This window comes from Megachile rotundata, chromosome 4 (assembly GCF_050947335.1).
Source record: "Megachile rotundata isolate GNS110a chromosome 4, iyMegRotu1, whole genome shotgun sequence".
In the NCBI taxonomy this organism is placed as follows: Eukaryota; Metazoa; Arthropoda; class Insecta; order Hymenoptera; family Megachilidae; genus Megachile; species Megachile rotundata.
The window spans coordinates 13,751,029-13,773,239 of NC_134986.1; the positions used below are offsets into that span (position 1 = coordinate 13,751,029).

Genomic DNA, 22,211 nt, shown 5'->3' on the forward strand with positions numbered 1-22,211 from the left:
CATTATATTTCTCGATCACGTGTTTTGTAGCAGAGTTTTAAATGGCCGCTATGAAATATCTTGGAACAAGTTCTCAAAGGGTCAGTTAAGGGCCAATTACATTTAATGAAGCGTATCAAACTCTTATCTGTGTGTGTGCGCGATAAACTGTGTATGTTCTGATTTTTGTAGTTACTTAATAGTAAACAATTGGTATTTATATTATATTTGTATGTATTATTATGTGAAGTTTGTTTAGAAAATGGAAGAATTCAATTTCCTAAAAACTTCAGGATAACAAAATACCATTTACTGAACAAACCCAAAAAATATTATTTACCCAAAGAACCCAAAAACTCCAAAACCAAAAATCCGAAACTCAAAACCCACGAAACCCAAAAACCTCAAAACACGAAACTCAGAACCCAAACACAAAAACCCGAAACTCGAAACTCAAACCCAAAAACCCGAAACTCGAAACCCAAACCCAAAAATCCAAAACCCAAACACTCAAAAACCCGAAACCCAAACACTCAAAAACCCGAAACCCAAAAACCCGAAACCCAAAAACCCAGAAACCCAGAAACCCGAAACCCGAAACCCAAAAATCCGAAACCCAAAAACCCAAAACTCGAAACCCAAAACTCAAAACCCAAAATCTCAAGAATCCAAGAACCCAAAACCTGAAAGCAAAAACCCGAAACCCACAAACCCGAAACCCGAAACCCAAAAACCCAAAACTCAAAACCCAAAATCTCAAGAATCCAAGAACCCAAGAACCTAAAACCTGAAAGCCAAAACCCGAAACCCACTAACCCGAAATCCGAAACCCAAAATCTCAAGAATCCAAGAACCCAAAACCCAAAACCTGAAAGCCAAAACCCGAAATCCCAAATTCACGAAACTCAAAAACCAAAAACCCCAAATTCCGAAAACCCGAAATCCCAAATTCACAAAATTCCAAATTCCCAATTTCCCAAAACCCCAAGTTCCAAAAATCCCAATTCCCCAAAATCCCGATATCGAAACTTGCAGACGTGTTTCGATCAAGAAGCAGTTGTTATAAGAACCGAAGCAATTTCTCTGAAATTACAATTGTTTTTTTCATTCCACGTAAAGATATGCGATTGTGTCTACTCCATGTACGATTCTCTTCCGTTGCATCTAATATTAGATCACCTTCAAACGTGATTCATATAGGATTACCATGGACTAGCCGTTGGATTCCACGTGCATGTGATCATGCGAAAATAAACCGACAAGACAACGGGTCGTGTGGAGTAAATTCAATTGCTTCTGTTCGATCGCGTCGGGAATTTTAGCTTTGATACAACTCGATCGGTTACTTGCTTCGCGAAATTAAGATAACTCAATCGTGACCTCGTTACTGTGTCGTCTTATCGTTTGCCAAAATTTCACCCTTTCGACCCGACCAACATATATAGTTTATGTAACTTGTTATGACAACATTTGCTTGACTTACTTTGGGGATCACGTGTTTCGTTAACACTTACGCACATAAATGGTGCTTGAAATTATTTTCATGAAAGATTAGTAGGACAAAATGCAAAAATATGCAAATGAAATGTATGCAAAAATAAATATAAAATACTTAAATATTAAATATAATTTTGATGAAGATTTCATCTATTCATAGAATGCGTTTCACATTGGCACGTGTTAATGAAGATTAATGAATCGCGATAATCTCGCAATGAACGCAACGTGAATGTGATTATTTTCATTCTAGACTTCTGCTTTCCGTCTTCCTTTTCTTTCTAATCTTCTTCCATGACTTACATCATATAGTTTATTGAAAGAGTGTGACATTAAAAGTGTGAAATAAATTACATACAAAATCCAGAAGAGAACGTATTAAGAAAAGTTCGATTATTTATATTGAATACACGAGGAAGGAATTCATTCACCGGAAAGTTTAGTAACATAAAGAAAACCTTGAAAATTAATGGACAACTCGCAACAAGTACAAGTTACCGGTTCATGTTATGTACTTTCGCATGACCTTTTAAACAATAATGGATTACATATCCTCAGTATTCCCGTTTAATTAATGCTTGCATAAATCTATTACGCAACACATTTACTTTTAACGATCATGAAAATCATCGTGAAACAATGTTCCCGATATTTCAGAGACATCGAACGATTAAATTTCGAATATTTGAATTACACGTGTTTACACCGATGTTCTTATCAAATATTCTAGTAAATTGAATTGTTAATTTTTAATCAAAGTTTCGACTATCTTAATTCTTCATCAACGTTCTCTGTAGATACATATGTTACATGGTCTAAATAATATATTCCATCTTCTCATATTTGCAATTTGCTCGTTACGAGTTCTACTAGGCTACACAATGATCTAATGAGGATAATTAATTTTTTTTAATCACACAATTAGAATACATTTGCTTATAAATTGAATTTATGTTTCTACCTTTTATCGCAACGGATGAAAGGTGGTAGCCAATCGATATCTTATCGAAGTTTATATTTGCTCGACATCTTATTTGCTTGCGAAAAACAAAACAAATATTTCAACGTCGAGGAAAGAATTCTCGCGGGCTTTTTAATAGCGTTTTGATGTGCCAATGAATTGTTGATGTTGCCATTGGAATTCCATTTTGAACGCGTTTCCATAAACACGCCGACATCGATTTTCGAAATCAGCGTCCGACGTCGAATTTGTTTTTCTAGCGGCTCTTGGTGGTTAGAAGCTATTACCTTGAAGATGATCTCAATTTTAAACGAATTCTGCGCAAAACAAGCTTCGTACATTTTCTTCCTATATCGCCCCATTATCTCGATTCAACTCGGCTAAATCAACTTGACTTCTATTATTAGCTCTTCAAGGCGAATCGTAGATGATATAAAAATAAAAACGAAAACGGTCGAAACTTCGACGGAAGACTTCTCGACTGTTTTGGACCGCTGAAGGTCTTCGATTTGGAAACGCAGTATTGTTATTTTGTTATTTTATATTTTGGGATTTTTAGGTTTTTTAAATTGTGGAGTTTCAAACAGAGAAGTGGTCACATTTCACCTCTTTATAATTTACCTCTGAAATTTTATTTCCAAATTTTTATACTTTCTAATTCTTCAAAAATCAGAAATTATCAGATACAGAAATTTAGAAGTGATCACATTTTCCAGTGTGCGGCCTTTGAAATTTTCGCGTTTCCAGATTTTTAGATTTTCAAGATTTGGTAATTTGGCAAGTTTGGAATGTTACATATTTATAAAATTTTCAAGTTGAGAAATTTAGAAGTATATAAATGCAATTATACAGCCCTCGATATCAACCTGTTATGTTTTGATCCACATCGCAAGTTAATAGAATTCCCCATCGACGGCCCAGTTTACAAAGTCTAGTCACGGAAGTGGGTCTTGCACGGAGGGGTCGAGCAATCTTGGATTTTACGCGTCCCTCCAGTTCTCTCCGCCAGGAAGCCATGGTTCATTCAACCGGAAGCGACGCTTACGGAGTTACGCGGTCACCGGTTGTCGACTTCGTGACCGTCGTTCGACACGTGATTGACCACACGAGCCGTAACTGATAACCGCTGCTAATGGTAGCGACGTTCTTTTTTCTCGTTTCTTTAACTCGCTCCACCTGATACACCTGTCGCGGTTAACCACTGCGATGCTCAACTTTTTCCAACATTTTCTACCAAAAGTTCTATTAGGAGAAGGTGAAGAATTTGCATTCAAAATATTTTCGTACAAAGTTATCTCATACAAATTGAATTTTTGAAGGTGCTTATCTGGAATCTGTGGAGAAATTCAAAATGGAGGTTCAATATGGTCGATGAATGGTTTGTAATATTTTGGGAAGATTTGTCAGATAATAAGGTTTTGAGATATTAAGGTCATCAAGTGATTTATAAGATATATGATTTTCAAGATTTATAAGATGTGATATATATGATTGATAAGGTTTATAACATGTATGATATACATGATTGATAAGATTTATAACATGTATGATGTACATGATTGATAAGGTTTATAAGATATATGGTTACAAGATTGATATACAAGATTGATAAGGTTTATAAGATATATGATTACAAGATTGATATACAAGATTGATAATGTTTATAAGATATATATTATATATGATTGATAAGGTTTATAACATGTGTGATATACATAATTGATAAAGTTTATAACATGTATGATATATGTGATTTATAAGATTTATGACATGTGATGTACATAATTTATAACGTTTACAAGATACACAATATACATGATTCTCAATTATTACATTAGCAAAAAAATTGTTAATGGAAACATTGCCACAGAACGTATTGCAGTTATGGTTTAACGGAAGGTACAGTATGGCTCGTTAGACGTAGTACTTGAATGTTCTACCAGATAGTAGCACCCATAAAAAAGTGACTTTCCTTGTCCTCCTGGGTGCAAGGAGCAGAAAATTGTAGAGTGTACGTGCGTCCATGATTACAGAAAGGGTTAATGCATCTAGAAGTAGCTAATTAGAGATTTGTATCCACTTCGTGTAGATATTTAAATAGAAATATTGTCAAGTTTGAAACCCGAACTTTCATCTAAAAATCGATTATCTTTACTTTTTGTTACGCCTACTTTGTAATATCAGCAGTGAAAATTTGGTAAGTATGGACTCTTCTTTTTAGAAATTTCTAAATGTAGTTAGACAGGTTACTTCTTGGGGTGACTTTATTTAAGTATCGTAGTGGGATATCGGAATGTGGAAGTTTAGGGATATAAGAATGAGGGATCTCTCCAAAGTTCTACAATACGATTTAGTACTTTACAATCCAATTACCACTAAATCCACGTAGCAATTAAAAATATTGTCTTCGAACTTCCTTTCGCCATAACCGAATACGGTTTCACTAAATAGCATTACGTTGCATATATAATTGAAAGCGTTTAGCGATTTCTTGTAACGTCGCCATACACGGTCCGCCATTGCTCGAAACTGTTCTACGAGCAAAACAGTCTCCCGGAAAGTAGGTTTAGGCCAGTTGATCGCTATCGCGGGCGATCGTCTCGCTTTTACTCTCCCGATAGCCGAGCGAATCAAACACACGCGTCCCGATGGATCCTTTCTGGTTAGAAGCTGATCTTTTCTGATTTCTCGGAAGACGAGCGTCTGGATGGCAGCGGAAGCGACTGCAACTCCGTGGTGCCGAAGAAGAGGCGCCGGAAGTACGACGGCAGCAGCGATCGAGATCACCAGGTGACCTTCGACGACGAGTACCCAGCGTCTCCCAGGTCGTCGAGATCGTCGGCGTCGTCGAGATCGAGCTCTCTGCTGCAGTTCGAGTCGCTGGAAAGAACCTGTGCCACACTGTCGCCTTCCAGCTACAGCTTCGACTCGCTGGAGTACCCTAATCGTTCTAACGCCTCTCATCCCGAGAACACGTCGCCGGACAGCCTCGAACAGGACTACGACAAAGTCCTGCCGAACGGGTTCGGCAATTCTCTTGATCACTTCGCGAGGATCAGGCCTTATCGCAGCTTTGAGAGCCTGGACACGTGCCAGAAAGAAGAGGGCTTCGGCCAAGGGGCTCTGACGAACGGATTCGCACCATTGTACCTGAAACGAAACGTGGATCTGTCGAGAACCAGGAGCAACAAGCACTGTCCGAGGTATGGCAATTTTCAGTTCATGCGATTTAGGTTAAGTTTGGTGCTAAGGTTAAATGCGTTGCTGCATTATGTCCATGGTTAAGGATACGGTTTGGGTAGGTTTCTTATAAATTATTAATGTGTTCCTGGGTCACTAGGATCTCTGTTTCACACGTAATCTAGAGGTAACACGTGTAGATGTAATGAGTAATTAAACTTTGAGTACTCATGAAGTAAATTGCAGCGTGTCGGAGCCTCCATAAGGAGCGTTTGCGGTCCTTTAATAAGAAAAGCTTAATTTAAATTCAGATTATTGTCTCTTCATAATTTAGCTTCCGGGGAGACTCTTTGAAGTAATAAACTATGTATATGCATACGCTATATCTGGGAAATAGAAGGTTGCACCATGGCAGAAACGGCAAAAAATAACGGTAAAGTAGGCGATAAAAAGTTGAACGAAAAATATTTAGAACATAGTGGAGAACCTTTTGAGCAGCTTTTATAACTTAAAAACTGCAGAGAAGCGTAAACAAGGCTACAGAGATAAGAGATTGCTTAAAGGTATGTATTATTAACCCTCCCATTATGTTTAGTTCCGTATCGTTTAGCGATTAAACGAGGTAAAAAGCTGCTCCGGGTAATAAAAACGTCAGCCATATTGCAGTTTCCGCCTAGTTTCACTAGACGTTACGACTGTAGTCGAAAATGTAGACCGCGGAATAAAATAGATCCGAAATAATTAAATTCTTGAACTGCGCGCCGTTAATGTACGTAGACGATAATTTTGAATAGAACTTTTCTTTCCAAAATACGTACATTTACCTATGCTCATAATTATGGTTATAATGAACTCTCGTTGCGTTATTATTGGCATATGCAAATTCATCGTAACGCATCTGCTGTATGCGAGCTTTGGCAGACTCTCGAAACACTGTTGCGTAAATTTTCATAGATTGCGTGATAAACAGAACGGTAAAGGCTCGATTTTTATCGCCGCGATATTATCATGGTTTCATTGTACTCTTGCGATATTACGTCCCAGAGAAACGATATTTTGCGATTGTTGAGCGACGAAGGTCCTCGGTTTTCCTTGGCAACGACTCTCATGCTTCGAGCTTGCTACATGACCCTCGTTTTTTGGCCAAGTTACCGCAATCACGACCCTGAATAGACCTCCTTGACTTTTACTTTTAATTCGAAGCATTCGCGAAATTATGCGCGAATGTCACCAATATTTTACTCTAGATCGTTTCGTTCGGACCCTCATCTTCACAATTTGTCAATGCATATATCCCTTCGGGTTCTTTTCTGTACACCGCTGTATCAGTGGTGGTAGAACTAAAAAATTTCAAATTCCACTAGCTACATGTCTGCTTGACATTTTTATCGTAGAACTGCATTAAAAAACACAAGTTTGAAAAATGCAGCTCAAAAATATTCTCCGTGTTCCGCCACTATCAGTCTTCAGGGTGTTTATTTTGTATCGAACGTTTTGTTGTGGTCTCCGTACACAGAGACTTCTGGCACGAGGACGACGACGAGTACGAGGACGAGGACCTGGACGAGGACCCGTACGAGAATGATCGAACGTTAAACGAGAATCGAACGAGTTCCGAGCTGGAGGATCGACTGACGGTGTTCGGGGATTCCGTGTGCAATTACGCGACCTCGATGGACTACAGAAACACGATCGACCTGCGAGAGATCGGCGTGGAAACGAAGAGGGACACCCTGTTGGATCTGAAGTCTGGCCAGGCAGCAGTGTCGAGTTCCTTTCGTCTGCTGCAGACTAGGTTAAATATAGCCGGTGGTATGGCGCACGCTCGCAACAACATGGTCGCCGATCATCATCCTCGTCACCATCATCATCATCAGCAGCAGCAGCAGCAGCAGCATCAACAACAGCAGCAGCAGCAGCAGTACCGTTACGAGGAACACGAGCTGCGGCAGCACCAGCAGCACCAACGTCAAGGGTGGAGCAAGGAGGAGTGCTTTAATTTTAGATTCACGGATAAATCTCAAAGCGCGCCCAGTCTGCCTAGCAGCGTCGACGAGTCCGCACACGGTCCATGCTCGTTAGCAGCGTATTCATCCTCCTCAAGGGTCACGTCTTTCGTTTCCACCTCGAACCTCTTCGAGAATTACACGAGGGTAGCCAGTGTGCCCATCGATTTGAATCTCTGCGGCGTTTCCGTGGTGAACCCGGACGACGATGCGTGTCATTCTCCAGTGAGCTCGGACGATCACGAAATGGCGGAGGTCACCGGTGTCCTGGAGAAGAAGAAATTGGGTAGTGTGGAGGAGGTTCGACAGAACGGTGAGGAGGAGGAGATGAAGGGCTCGTTGACCAGCTCCGTCAGAACGCAGGCTCCACAGAGTGTGATCGTCGACGGCAAGATGGACGCCGGGAAAGTCGTGGACGACGCGAAGGTCGAGGAAGATCGGTGCTCGAAGCCGAAGAAACAGATCACGTCGACGGTGAAAACGCAGGATCGTGGAAATTGTGTGCTGGATATGGCCATCGCGATCGAGAACGACGTAGACGGCGCGATAGACGACGCGATGAAGCAATTCAAGCGAGACGTGAAAGAAGCTACCGTCTCGAACGGTAACGGTATCCAGAGAACGCCTTCCGGTAGGCCGCGAAGGGTGAAGAACAATGCCAGCTACGAACTGGCTCAGCAATTCGAGGTCGACGAGAAAAGCTTTCGAACGGGTAGACTCCGCAAGGATGTCAGCAACGAAAACGAAAAGAGCCCGAAATCGCCGAAAAGCGGTAGTAAGAAACGAGTGTTGAACAACGCCAGTTATGAATTGGCCCAGCAGTGCGACTACATAAAGGCCCTACAGTCCTCCAGAGGCGCGTTCCAGAGGATGGACGCGTGCGACGAACTCGAAGAATTCGCGTCGGGAAGATCTTCGCGGCTGTGGGTCACCGACATAGTGCAACAGATGAGCAGCAACTCGACGTCGAATCTCAGTAGCCATTACATCGACCCTTACGTGGACACCAAGAAATACTCGAAATCGATGGAGGATCTGAGCGCTCAGTTCTCCATGGGTCCGTTCACCAGGATCCCGATAAACGAGCTGGGTCAGCGGCTGAAGAAGCAGAAGGACGAAACGCTTTTTGATCAGATAAAAAAAAACTCGGATCCATTTTCAGCCTATGGCGAAGGTCCTAAAGCGCGTACCCTAGTAGACGACGAGATAGATTATCCCTGCTTGGAAACCAAACCCATAGGAGCTTCCAGCCTGGAGGGGGGCGTATCGCGCGAGGAAACAAACGCTCGGAAACCCCAGGAACCATCCCCAGTACACGAAAACGTTCCCCAAGACGAGTCACACAAATGTTCGAAAACCACGATATCAAACGTAGTTCCGCAGATCACGATGGACCACGAAGCAACCGTCGAAACGGACCGTTCGAAGAAGTGTTTCATCGGCGACTTCTATCCGGAGAAGATCGTGCGGCTGCAGTCGCCGGAGGAGCAGCGATCCGCCGAAGAGGGTAGTAACGAGGAGATCGGTCGGTCACCGTCGTCCGCGAGCAACAGAAACGCCGGCGAGCGATTGTGGAGGGTCATAGTGGAAAAGCAGGTCGCGGAGAAGGAATCTTCCACGGAGAAGGTTGCGGACGAGAGAGAGAAAGAGGAGGAGCCGGAGAAAGAAAGGGAATCGGTGCAGAAGAAGACGAAGAACGAGGCAACGGAAGCAGCGAGGGGACACAGTGTCCACGTTGTTCGTTGCCCCCCACCCGGCGGTAACGGCAGCAACAGCGACGGCCTGGAACCCGGTGAACGGAGTGGGAATCCAGCGGTGGCCGTGGCAGTTGATACGAATGATCGCGGTGATCGCGACAAACGCGACGAGGAGAACGCCGCGGCAACAACAACTGCGCCGCCGGTGGTCAGGGTAGACCAGCCGACCACGATGTCAGCAACCGGCACGACGAAACGAGGATTCGTCGCGGCACACGCGAAAAACGAGCTACCGGCTCCCGCGAAATTTCAAAGGAACACGATCGTCGACTCGTCGTCCGCGACCATGGCCAAGGAGGAGAGGAAAAAGGGTGGACTCGGTGGTTTCCTGCAGAGATTCTCGAGGCTACGGTTCAGTGGTAAGTCGAAAGTGCCGCGGTCCGAGGTGCAGAAAAAAAGTGACACGCATGGCCAAGTGAATCGGGTGGCCGAGGAAAAGACTAAAAAGGAGCCGGATTATATCATCATACCGTTGCATCCTCCGGAAGAGGAGAAACGGAAGGAGATTCATCCAGAGAACAGGACCAACGACTCCGACAACAACAGGACTACCAGTGATGTTCAGCGAAGTTCTTCCAGTATCAGGTGAGTGGTCTTACGATTCGTGCGAGTTCAGAATTCATTATCGAATATGAAATATTAGGTTAATGAATTTTTCGTGGTATATATACGCACATGTGTACTTGCTAAAGTCACTAACTGCAGTTTTTGAATTATCTTCAAATCTTACTGTAGAAATTGAATCTTCTCGATTACGAAAACATGGGAGAAGTAAAAGTAGTAATTTTCATTTGTACTTTTGTTAATCGTTGTAAATGTAACTGTAGTCAGACGTGCATGCATGTGTAGTACGATGCACGCATGTTTCGAAAGTGACAACGCAAGAAAGTATGTTATTTAGAGGAAGCGAAAAGCTCTTCTTGAACATAATTATATAATATTAAAGCAATCTCAAGTGCCCAAACGCAGCAGTAAATAACTAGGTATTCAAGAAAGTTCCTGCTAATTCCATGTTTCTTGTTAGACTGTATCGTATTTTGAAAGTACAAAAGTATCGAAATGAAACGCGGAAAATATTGATGCCTTGTCGATTTCGTTTTGACGATGTTTACAGCAGTCTCATGCTCGAGTAACGTTGACTTTGACCTTAGAATTATAATTGTTTACACGGTTTCGAGCTACTGTTATAGAACTCTCACCGTGAATCACTTGGTTTACACAGCTTTCTACGGCTTCCGTTAAACATTTGCTTCACCAATCGATGGTGAAAAGCGATAGCAAAATTTGGAATTTTTTATGGCTTTATTGTTAGGTTGTCTGGCGTTGGGGGTATTGGGGTAATTAGGACTTTTGTTTGGGTCAGGTTTAGTTTTAGTGGTTGTGTCGAAGTTGGGAACTTAGAGATTTAGAGATTTAGGATTTGGGGGTTGGAGATTGAGGATTTGGGATTTAGGGATTTTGGTATTTAGGGATTTGGAATTTAGGAGTTGGAGATTTGGTTATTTGAGGATCGGGGAATTAGGGATTTGGGGATTTAGGAATTTGGGGATTTAGGAATTTGGGGATTTAGGGATTTGGGGACTTAGGAATTTGGGGATTTAGGGATTTGGGGACTTAGGAATTTGGGGACTTAGGAATTTGGGGATTTAGGAATCTGGGATTTGGAATTTAGGAGTTGGAGATTTGGTTATTTGGGGATTGGGGAATTGAGAATTTGGGAATTTGGGGATTTGGGGATTTAGGGATTTGGGGATTGGGGAATTGGGGATTTGGGAATTTGGGGATTTAGGGATTTGGGGATTTGGGGACTTAGGAATTTAGGGACTTAGGATTTGGGATTTGGGAGTTAGGGATTTAGAAATTTTGGTATTCAAGGGTTTGGAGATTTAGGAATTTTGTCATTTGGAAATTTAAGTATTTAAAGATTTGTGAATTTGAGGAATTAGGGAATTGAATAATCAGGAATTTAGGAATTTAGCAATTTAGGGGTTTGATAATTTAAGTATTTAAAGATTTGAGGATTTGAACATTTGTGAATTGGGAACTTTGGAGTTAGGGGTTCACAACTTAAAAATTCAGAAATCAGGAACTTCTAAGTTGAATATTTGAGTGTCAAAAATTTCGTCATTTCGGAATTTCAGAATTCGAAAATTGGAACTCGAAAAGTAAATAAAGACCCCAGAATAGTCGAAGCAAAACGTAACACAGCGTAATCTAAACATTCGTCGAATGCAAAAACGAAGACCATAATGTTGTCTTACATAATTGCCGGATTATGAAAGGCACACACAGTATGTATCAGTTGTCTGTTTACGCGGTATCTCTCGAGATTATACGAACGACAGTGAACGCTCTGTTTCGTAGATATTCAACGAACTAACTATTTCTGATAAATGAAAGAGTCTTTTACCATGCTTCTAAATTTTACATTTTAACCAGTATTTGAACCTTCTACTAGGTGTACAGTATCGTATTACCTTCGCAATTAGCCTTAATAATTAGTTAAACTATGCTTGAGGCATGGACATAAATGACCGAACGTTCTCCATATTGGCACCGGAAGCCGAGTGTGTAGTATGAATATTCCCGGTGCGACTCGTTGATCGATTTCGTAAACAATCGATCGTGCAGCGATCACTATGATGTCTCGAGGTTCACGAAACTAGACGCTTAAAATTAACATCAAACCTACCAACATTCAATACACCAAAACTCCAAACACAATATAAAAATAAAAAAATTCACATAAATTACCTCGACAAAAATTAGCACATTTTCAAGTACTTCCGCTACTTTACAGACATCAAACGCTTCTGTATGTCCATAAAAATCAGCACAGATTTCAAGCACCTCAATAAATCAAAAAAAGAAATCTCGCAAACGGGCCAATTAACCGATTTGGTAATTTGAGCGTTAAAAATGCTCGCACTGAGCATGGCAACAGAAAAAATGTCCTCGATGAAGAGTTTCATCGAACCTTCTTATGGCAGACGTCAGAAACTTTCGCCGAGGAAGAGCGTTGGAGGACGCGCTCTGTCTCGATAGTTGGCCTATTTCGATTATTGTAACAATCGTGATGGCATTTTCGATGGCCGTGAATTTGTTTGTAAGCCATTCTCCGTACGAGTTCGCGCGTCTGAAAGCAACGAGGTCAGTGATACCGAGGAGGAGGCTTTCGTAATGGCGGCCAGAGTCGACGAACAGCTGCCAGTCCCTGACACCCACTCCTCTCGATCATCCGTTCCGTTCGCTTCGATTTCATTCCAGCTGCGTTTAATTCTGCTTTCATCGCGTCCTACGTGTAAACACGCGCTGTTACAAATCCCTGCGCCTTTTATGGATCGTTTTCTTCGATCAGTCGAACTTGGAAGCGTTTAGGGTGGTAGAAGCAGTTTAGGCTTTAGCGGTTTTCTGATGTGTACGTGTTTTGGGGTCGTATGTGGGAACACCTGGTTGGGAACTGATGGGACAGGTGAATTGCGATGTGGGTGGATAGGGAGGTGAATGGAGGGATTAAGGAGTAAGGCTGATTGATTGCAGGGGAGTCGAGGGAGCCTTTGATAAGAGGGGTTAGGTTGGGGTAATCAAAGTCGTTTAGGGTTCTGGTTTTAGAGTGTTGCGTGAGGTGTGTTTGGATGCAAGGTATATTTCGCAATTTGGGGATTTGGGGATTTGGGGAATTAGGGAGTTGGGAAGTGAGGGATTTGGGAGTGTAGGAGTGAAGGTATTTGGGGATTCGGAGATTTGGGAATTTTGGGATATGTGGATTTGAGGTTTTAAGGGTATATGATGTTGGGAATTTGGTGTATGTGGGTTTGGGAACTGAGAGATTCGGGGTTTGAGAGTTTGGATGATTAGGGATTTGGGAATGTGACGATTTGGGGATTTAGGGATTTGGCAATGTGACTATTTGGGGATTTGGAGATTTGGGGATGTGACAAATTAGGGGTTTAGGAATTTGGAATGCGACAAACTAGGGATTTCGGGATTTGGTAATGTGACTATTTGGGGATTTAGGGATTTGGGAATGTGACAAACTAGGGATTTAGGGATTTGGTAATGTGACTATTTGGGGATCTAGGGATTTGGGAACGTGACTATTTGGGGGTTTAGGGATTTGGCAATGTGACTATTTGGGGATTTGGAGATTTGGGGATGTGACAAATTAGGGGTTTAGGAATTTGGAATGTGACAAACTAGGGATTTAGGGATTTGGTAATGTGACTATTTGGAGGTTTAGGGATTTGGCAATGTGACTATTTGGGGATTTGGAGATTTGGGAATGTGACGAATTAGGAATTTAGGGATTTGGGAATGTGGTAAACTAGGAATTTAGGGATTTGATAATGTGACAATTTGGGGATTTAGGGAGTGAAGATGTGACAATTTGAGAATTTAGGTAATGGAGATGTGACAATTCGAAAATTTCAAAATTTGGTAATTTAAGTATTTGTAAATTTGTAAATTTGGGAATTTGAGGATCTAATTTGAGCATCCAAATATTTGGAAATGTGAAAATTTCAGAATGTGATCATTTTGGATGAATCAGAGATTTATTTGTTATAGAAGTTTAGAGGTTTGAAGTTTTAGAGATATAATAACGTTACAATTTGATTTTAATAATTCAGGAATTTTGAGATCTACAAATTCAGCTATTTGGATGTGATAATTTAGGAACTTGATAACTTCGGAATTTGCCAATTAGACCAAGTAATTTGCATACCTGAGAAAGGAATTCAGAACTTGAAGTACATGGAGAACTATTAGACCCAGAACGTAATCCTAAGCTAAATACTAGTTGACTAAGGATTTTGCAACTTTGAAAACCTAACAAATAAAAAGACCCAAATTCATTCCAAAGTTTGAAAGCTTATCACTAAAATGAAAACTGAAGTTTGTCACCAAGATGAAAAGTAAAATTTAGCAGCAAAATGAAGACTAGTGTTTGTCACCAAAATGAAAACTATAATTTGACAGCAAAATGAAAACTAAAATTTGACAGCAAAATGAAAAGTAAAATTTAGCAGCAAAATGAAAAGTAAAATTTAGCAGTAAAATGAAGACTAGTGTTTGTCACCAAAATTTGACAGCAAAATGAAAGGTAAAGTCCCTCAGCAAAAAGCAACAGTAGAGACATTCTCTAATGTCACATTTCCCCGACTTTATGGTCGAATGTGTCACATTGCTCCATAGATTGTCGGCGCTGTCCTATCCCCGGTGCATTCCCCGCGTTCCGTGTCTAATTCCACTCTAATCAGGCTTCTCGCTCATCCAATCGATAGGATTTCACTCTCGTTCGCGTTTGTCCCGATCGTCGGCCCCGTAGATCGTTCTCTTCCCTCGTGTACACCGGGGAACCAGTTCGCCTCTGCTCTTAATTGAATTTCACTCTCGCCCCGTTCCGCATTCGTTTTCACGTAATTCGACCTAATTGCATTCCGTAACGGCAACATGCTGTTGTTTAACGTTTATTGTGCCTACCTTCTCCCTTGAAGAACGCTTACTTTTATGGTAATCGATACGCGGATCCTGTTCGATGCTTGCGATATCGTTAGTCAGGGAACTGCATTCGACGATTAAGTCTGATTTATGGGGATACGTGTGAAAGGTACTTTAGTCTGTTATTCACAACCTTCGTGGTTAGAGGAACGTTTTGAATAAATGTTTGAATATTTTGAATGCGTGAAATTGAGTATGATAAATGTTTGCAATGAAAATGTGAATATTTTGGAATTATTAAAATATGAAAGGGGGTGTTCTGAAAATACAATGAATACTCTGAATGTATGAAAACTTAAATATCCTAAAAATACAAGGAATAATAAAAGCAGTAAAAGTCACATTTTCAAGATTTTTTATTTTTTGTTTTAACAAAATTAACTGAACGAACTTAGCAGGGTTGCTCGACTAGTATTTTTTGTTAATTTTTTTATTATTATTTTTATGCAATTTTATCGCTTTTAAATTTCAAGTATTTTTATTGTTTTACAATTTTGAATAATTTTATTGCTTTACATTTTTAAATAATTTTATTGTCTTACAATTTTGAATGATTTTATTAGCTTACAATTTTAAATAATTTTATTGTCTTACAATTTTGAATGACTTTATTGTTTTACATTTTTAAATAACTTTATTGTCTTACAATTTTGAATGATTTTATTGTGTTACAATTTTGAATGGCTTTATTGTTTTACATTTTTAAATAATTTTATTGTCTCACAATTTTAAATGACTTTATTGTCTTACATTTTTAAATAACTTTATTGTCTTGCAATTTTAAATAATTTTATTATCTTACAGACATAAATAATTTTATTGTTTTACCGTTCATAATATTATTATGTTACAATATGAAGGAATAAAATAGCTTTAAAATTTTATAGCATCAAATTATTTTTTATTGGATGAAGATTGAAATACAATTTGTGAGGCCTGGTGCAGACAAGCCACAAGTGATCGTCGAATTAAAAGGAAATGAATAGTTAACGAGCAAGGGTCGTGGCTGAGATTAAGATTAATTGACACAGATGTCAAATCGAACCCCGAGATGATTCATGAAAACATTTATACGGGCACAGTTCGATGACATAGTACCACAAAGTGACACTTATATTACATTGATTTAAAGCTTCTGATTGAAACTTTACGACATTTCTGTTCTCGACACAAAATTGTTGACTCAGATAAGCACCGAGGTGCACACTCCGTGATCGATAAGAATTTCCGACAACCAATTAGTTTCAAAAATATTTGTGAAAGGTTTCCGTTTCCATTGCACTGTTACCTTTAGCAAGCCATAAATTTCGAATTGATGTATCATAAGTACTGTTTTATTACACTTGTATGTTACGAAAGCGAGGTACTGACATTTCGGAATCAAATGTTTAATTAATTTGATGAATTGCTGGTTGATGTGAACGTGGGAGTTCTCGTGCAACTTGGTACACTATCACTGTTAGCTGAGTATACTTCAGAGTCTACGTGAACTATTAACTGTTTGTGTTGATCAATTTTTTTATTTTCAGAATATCCACATTTTCATATTTTCAGAATATTTACCTCTTCACATATTTAGAATAGTTACTTTCGTATTTTCATATTTTCAGAATATTTACGTTTTCATATATTCAGAGCATTCACTTCCATATTTTAATATTTTCAGAATATTTACTTTTTCATGTACTTAGAATAGTGATCATACAGCCTTCAATTGTAATTACTTCACATACTTTCATGGTTGATCCACGTGCTTCAGTTTTTCCATAAAATGATAATGGTAAATAAAAAAGAACAATTAACTTTTAAACGTTCTGTTTATCTGACTTTGTCGCCACACGTTCAAAGATCCCGCTCCATATGGCCGCGTTTTTATTTAGAGTCACCCTCACACCTTATCCGACGATTCAGACTCCGTTTCTTAGAACGACGAACGTATCCGATCCCCTGCGGCTTAGTTTTTCTAAACATTCGTTTTATCGTGTAAAATTTCGTTGAATCAGCACCGCGTCGGTTCTCTTTTGCTTGAGCCATTGCTTTCATTCTACTGAATCGCTTTTAACGCCTCTTCTCGTTTTTAACGCTGTCTCTTCTCGTTTTTAAGGAGAAATTCATTTTTGAAATTCGGGAAATTATTTACTGACCGAGTGTTTAAACTGACTTTAAGGAGAAATTAATTTATTTGTAAATGCAGATATTTTGGAGTATGTCAAATTTTTTATTTTGTTTCAAGGGGTGAAATTATGTGGAAATTATTTAATTTCTGAAATGATAGAATGTTGAAGTTTAGGTACCGTATAATATTATAATAATATATTTTGAATATTTTATGTGTTACATATTATTATTATATTATATGTTACATATTGTAAACTATGTGTTACATATTTTGTTTAAATATTTTATGCAAGATTATCATTTATAATAAAATTGCAATAATGCTACATATATTGTTCAGCATTATCATAATTTTATCATAAATAATAACCGTGGATAATAGAGTTTCAAAGATCGTAACCTTAATGAAGATAATATTTGAATTGCAAATGATTAAATTGAAAATATGAATGTTCCTAATGACTCGTAATGAGCGTACCGTTTTTATACCAGAATCATAAGAACAGCCATAAATCAAACTTGTCACCCCGTCTTAACGAGATAATCTTAGCTACAGATATCTCGAGTCTCACGTCTTCAAAGAAAGTGTAAAACTTCTTATCTAAGGTATTAGATGAGTAGCTGTTAATTTTGACTCATTAATCTAACTAATTGGCAAGTTACGGTCAGTGACTGTTCCAAAACATATTTATTAATCACTCATTCGACTTTATCTTTTAATCTCTAATATTACATTTTGTAATCTGAAAGTTTAAATATTGACGCGGTTCAGATAAAGTTCACTCACTGTCTGGCTCATCGTTTCTACTTTAACAAGCATTGTGGATGGTTTGAATGAAGTTTTATGGATTTGTCGAATGATTCAGAGTAAAAGTAATAGGTATTTTAAGGGTAGATGTGTGTTACTTGATATATGTACATATGTGTTGTTTGACACATGTGAATATGTATTATTTAACATATGTGAGTTTGTGTTGTTTGACATATGTTAATATGTACATCTGACATATGTTAATATGTGTTGTTTGACACATGTGAATATGTGTTATTTATCATATGTGAGTATGTGTTGTTTGACATATGTTAATATGTACATCTGACATATGTTAATATGTGTTGTTTGACATATGTTAATGTGTACATATGACATATGTTAACATGTGTTGCTTGACATATGCATATGTATATTATCTGATGTATGTAAGTATGTGTTGCTTGACATATGCATATGTGTATTCTCTGACATGTGTAAATATGTGTTATCTGACATATGCAAATATGTGTTGCTGACATATGTAAATATGTGTTATCTGACACATGTAAACATATGTTGTTTGACATATGCAAATACGTGCTATTTTACACATATGTATACATATTATTTCACATATGTAAATTATTATTATTTGACATATATAAATATCCATCACCTGACATATGTAAATACGTATCTGACATTTATTAATACACTTCTCATCTATAAATACATATCATACACATTTTGTAACAGATATTAGTATCAACAGTATTTGTCACAAGCATTCAAATTTATAAATTAGGTAATTTGGGATAACTTTAGCTAAGTCTATCCTGAAGCCAAAAAATAATTTCCAACGTTGTTAATAAAATTATGAAAATGCAAAGAGCTACCAACATCGTTAAAAACGTCGATGAGTTAATTGGATAATATTTTAAGTCAATGCAAACATTCTATTAAAACCTCGCGACTCTTCTTCTTCTACACAAAGTACAAATTTTCCATCATTATTCACCGCGATTTCACACTGATCGCTTCAATACAATTCGTCATTTTCTGGTATCGTTCCAAGCACTTATCTTCTTGCAGTTAAATACCCAAGCTGTACAGCTTCTAGTTCATTCGCTGCGCACGAAACAAGACAAATCATCCCACGGCTGTTTACTCGCGAGGGTCGTGCGTCCTCGATGAATCATCTCTAGCTGTGAACCATAATTTAACAATCGATTTATGTATACACACGATTATCTTTCCGAAATCATGATTTCTTTGCTCACTATTCCTTGGTCATTTATTTTCTTCAAACTATCGCTATACAAAATTATTCTCACAATAAATAAAACATACAATCAATTTTTGTACGTTGACACACTTTGCTATTTGAGAGATGTCTGTAGACACACTGCATATTTTTTTACCCAATTCCATGGCAAACCATACGAATTTCGTTTAAGTTGAACGAACGAGGTCGAGTTCCAGTAATAGCGTCTGAAAACGTTCCTCTTCGTTCTCATCGGGATCATCGCGAACGTTCTTATATTTAGAGGTGTGACTTCAACGCTGGATTTTATCATGCTATTAAGTAATCCTGACGTGTCGCTGTTTTTCTGTTACCGTTGAAGCGAACTTGATGCCACTGTCACGTTGTGTAATGTCTATATTACGGAACGACGTTCAGATGTACAGATCGGTAATTAATACCGCATTTGTTGGGTCGAAATTTAGGAGGTTGGGAATTTGGGGAAGTGGGACTTTTCTGAAAGTGGGAATTGGGGAATTTGGGAATTGGGGGTGGGAATTCGGGAAAGTGAGAATTTGGGAATTTTGGAATTGGGGAAAGTGGAATTTCCAGAGAGTGAAATTTCTAACAGTAGGAACTGCAGTTTGACATATGTAAATATGTATGTGGAATTTTTGAATTGGGGAAGTGGGAGTTGGGGAAAGTAGAAATTGAGGAAGTAAGAATTTGGGAAAGTGGGAATTGCAGTTTGACATATGTAAATAGGTATTGGGAATTTTTGAATTGAGGAAGTGGGAGTTGAGGAAAGTAGAAATTGATGAAGTGAAAATTTGGGAAAGTTGGAATTGGAGAAGTGAGAATTTGGGAATTTTGGAATTGGGGAAAGTGGAAATTGGGGGAATGGGAATTGGGAAAAGTGGAAATTGGAGGATTTTGGAATTGGGGAAAGTGGAAATTGGGGGAGTGGGAATTGGAGAAAGTGGAAATTGGGGGAGTGGGAATTGGAGAATTTTGGAATTGGGGAAAGTAGAAATTGGGGGAATGGGAATTGGGGAAAATGGAAATTGGGGGAGTGGGAATTTTAGAATTTTGGAATTGGGGAAAGTGGAAATTGGGGGGATGGGAATTGGGGAAAGTGGAATTTGGGAGCCTGGGAATTTGGGAATTTTGGAATTGGGGAAAGTGGAAATTGGGGGAATGAGAATTGGAGAATTTTGAAATTGGGGAAAGTGGAAATTGGGAAAGTGGAAATTAGGGAAAGAGGAAATTGAGGAACTGGAAATTTGGGAAAGTGGAAATTGGGGAAGTGAAAATTGAGAAAAGTGGAAATTGGGGAACATAGAACTTCCCAATTTTTACAATTTAGAACCTTATAATTTTGTCATTTGAATATTCAGAAATTTGAGATTTCAGACCACGCTGTCTCAAAGTTACACATATTTCAATCCTCCAAACCACAACACAAATATCACAAATTTCAGTTAGTCGAAGGAAACCATTACAGCTCACTACAGAATAAGACCTCGCACACCGTGAGTACACTTATAGGTTTTCAGTAAGATGAAACAAACGACGTGGAAATAGGAAAATACCGGATTACGATGCAAAAGCGTGCGCATACCATCGCTGCAATTTCATTCCCGCTGCACGAGACGTGAGATCATGTTTATAAACGTAGTTGGAACAATGATGGAGAACTGTCGGCCATCTCCTCTAAAATTAGGCTATCCGCGAGTAGCGCTTTCGAAATCATCGCGCCGTTTTCAAAGTCTGGAAATACTTCAGCAATCAGAAGACACCGTGAAACATTTCTAAAACATTCTCAGCTCGAATTTCTTCGATAACCTTATCCTCTTCTGTCAAACTATAGTTTGATCGATTTTATCATCTGTCTTTTAAATTGATAGCGTCAGTTATAGTCTGACTTATGATTATCTTTTGTTATAAAATAGGTCATTTGATCATTTCTGTTGAAATATCTTTGTCAATATTTGAGTCTACTTTTGAGAAACGTGTATAGCTCTAAAAATTGTTTGTTATGTAAAAATTACATTCATATTTGGTTTATATGCTTACATGTATTTTATAGGTTAGTCTGGTTCATACATTTACATCCAGTTTATATTTTACACATAGTGTATTCATTTGCACATAGTTCACATTTTATGTCTAGCTCATACATTTATATCAATTTTGTATTTTTTATCTAGTTTATACAGTTACATGTAGTGTATATTTCATGACTGATTCATACAGTTACATGTACTTTATATTTTGTATATAATTCAGACATTCTCATCTAGTTCAGATTTTATGTCTAGCTCATACATTTACATCGATTTTGTATTTTATATCTAGTTTATACAGTTACATGTAGCATACATTTTATGACTGGTTCATACAGTTACATGTACTTTATATTTTGTATATAATTCAGACATTCTCATCTAGTTCAGATTTTATGTCTACCTTGTGTATTTACATCTAGTTTGAATTTTATATCTATTTATTTTCATTTAGCATACACTTCATGTCTATGCACTTAATCTTGTGTACGTTCCTTAATTATACAATAACAAACAGAGCACATACATTGAGTATAACACAAAATATCAGTGAATCTTCAGACCTCATACACATAAACCCACATTTTCATGAGTAATCCAAATAAAAATAATCAAAGAAGTGTTTGCAAAAGTAACATTGCGATGAAACAGTGATAAAAGTACAAGAGCGAATAAAATTGAAATACATAGTGGTAGTTAAGGATATTTTTGTCTGGAATTTTGTATCAGAAGCTCTGGTTGAGGTTACGTATCCACTCGAATCGAATCGTCGATCATCGAGAAACAAGAAGAGAATTATATTTCTGCGTTACACGATGCCATGAACTCGAGGCATGCAGTCGTACGCGAGCCTACGGTTAAATATACCCCCCATATGCGTGTACGTATGTAGGTGTACGGCTTGAGTAGCCTTATTAGTCTTATTTCATTCCAACACCAGTCCGGAAGTCGTTCGAGGTGGTCCGAGAGCGCGGCTAGCCGCTCGTACAATTCTACAAGCAAACCGTTTGCTTCTGTTTTTGCTCGTTATGTAAAAGCATCGACAACTTTCTGCCCTTTAATCTTCCTTACTACTTTTTCACTCGATTCCTCTCTTTTCATTATTTTTTTAAATACCGACAAATTTTTGTTTTTATCTCGTCGTTGGATTA

At 38.5% G+C, this 22,211-nt stretch overlaps 1 protein-coding gene across 8 annotated transcripts in view; it reads left to right on the top strand.

The window, feature by feature from the left end:
• Positions 1-22,211, top strand: part of LOC100883400 (uncharacterized) — a 109,829-nt gene that overhangs the window by 18,595 nt on the left and 69,023 nt on the right. For all 8 annotated transcript variants that reach the window (XR_013037795.1, XR_013037796.1, XM_076530395.1 and 5 more), the window contains 2 exons: positions 5,133-5,640; positions 7,134-9,965. Coding sequence is in view for 6 of the 8 variants with exons in the window: in XM_076530395.1 (XP_076386510.1) it covers positions 5,133-5,640; positions 7,134-9,965 (3,340 nt within the window). In the remaining 2 variants the exon portion in view is untranslated. The remainder of the gene's footprint in view (positions 1-5,132; positions 5,641-7,133; positions 9,966-22,211) is intronic.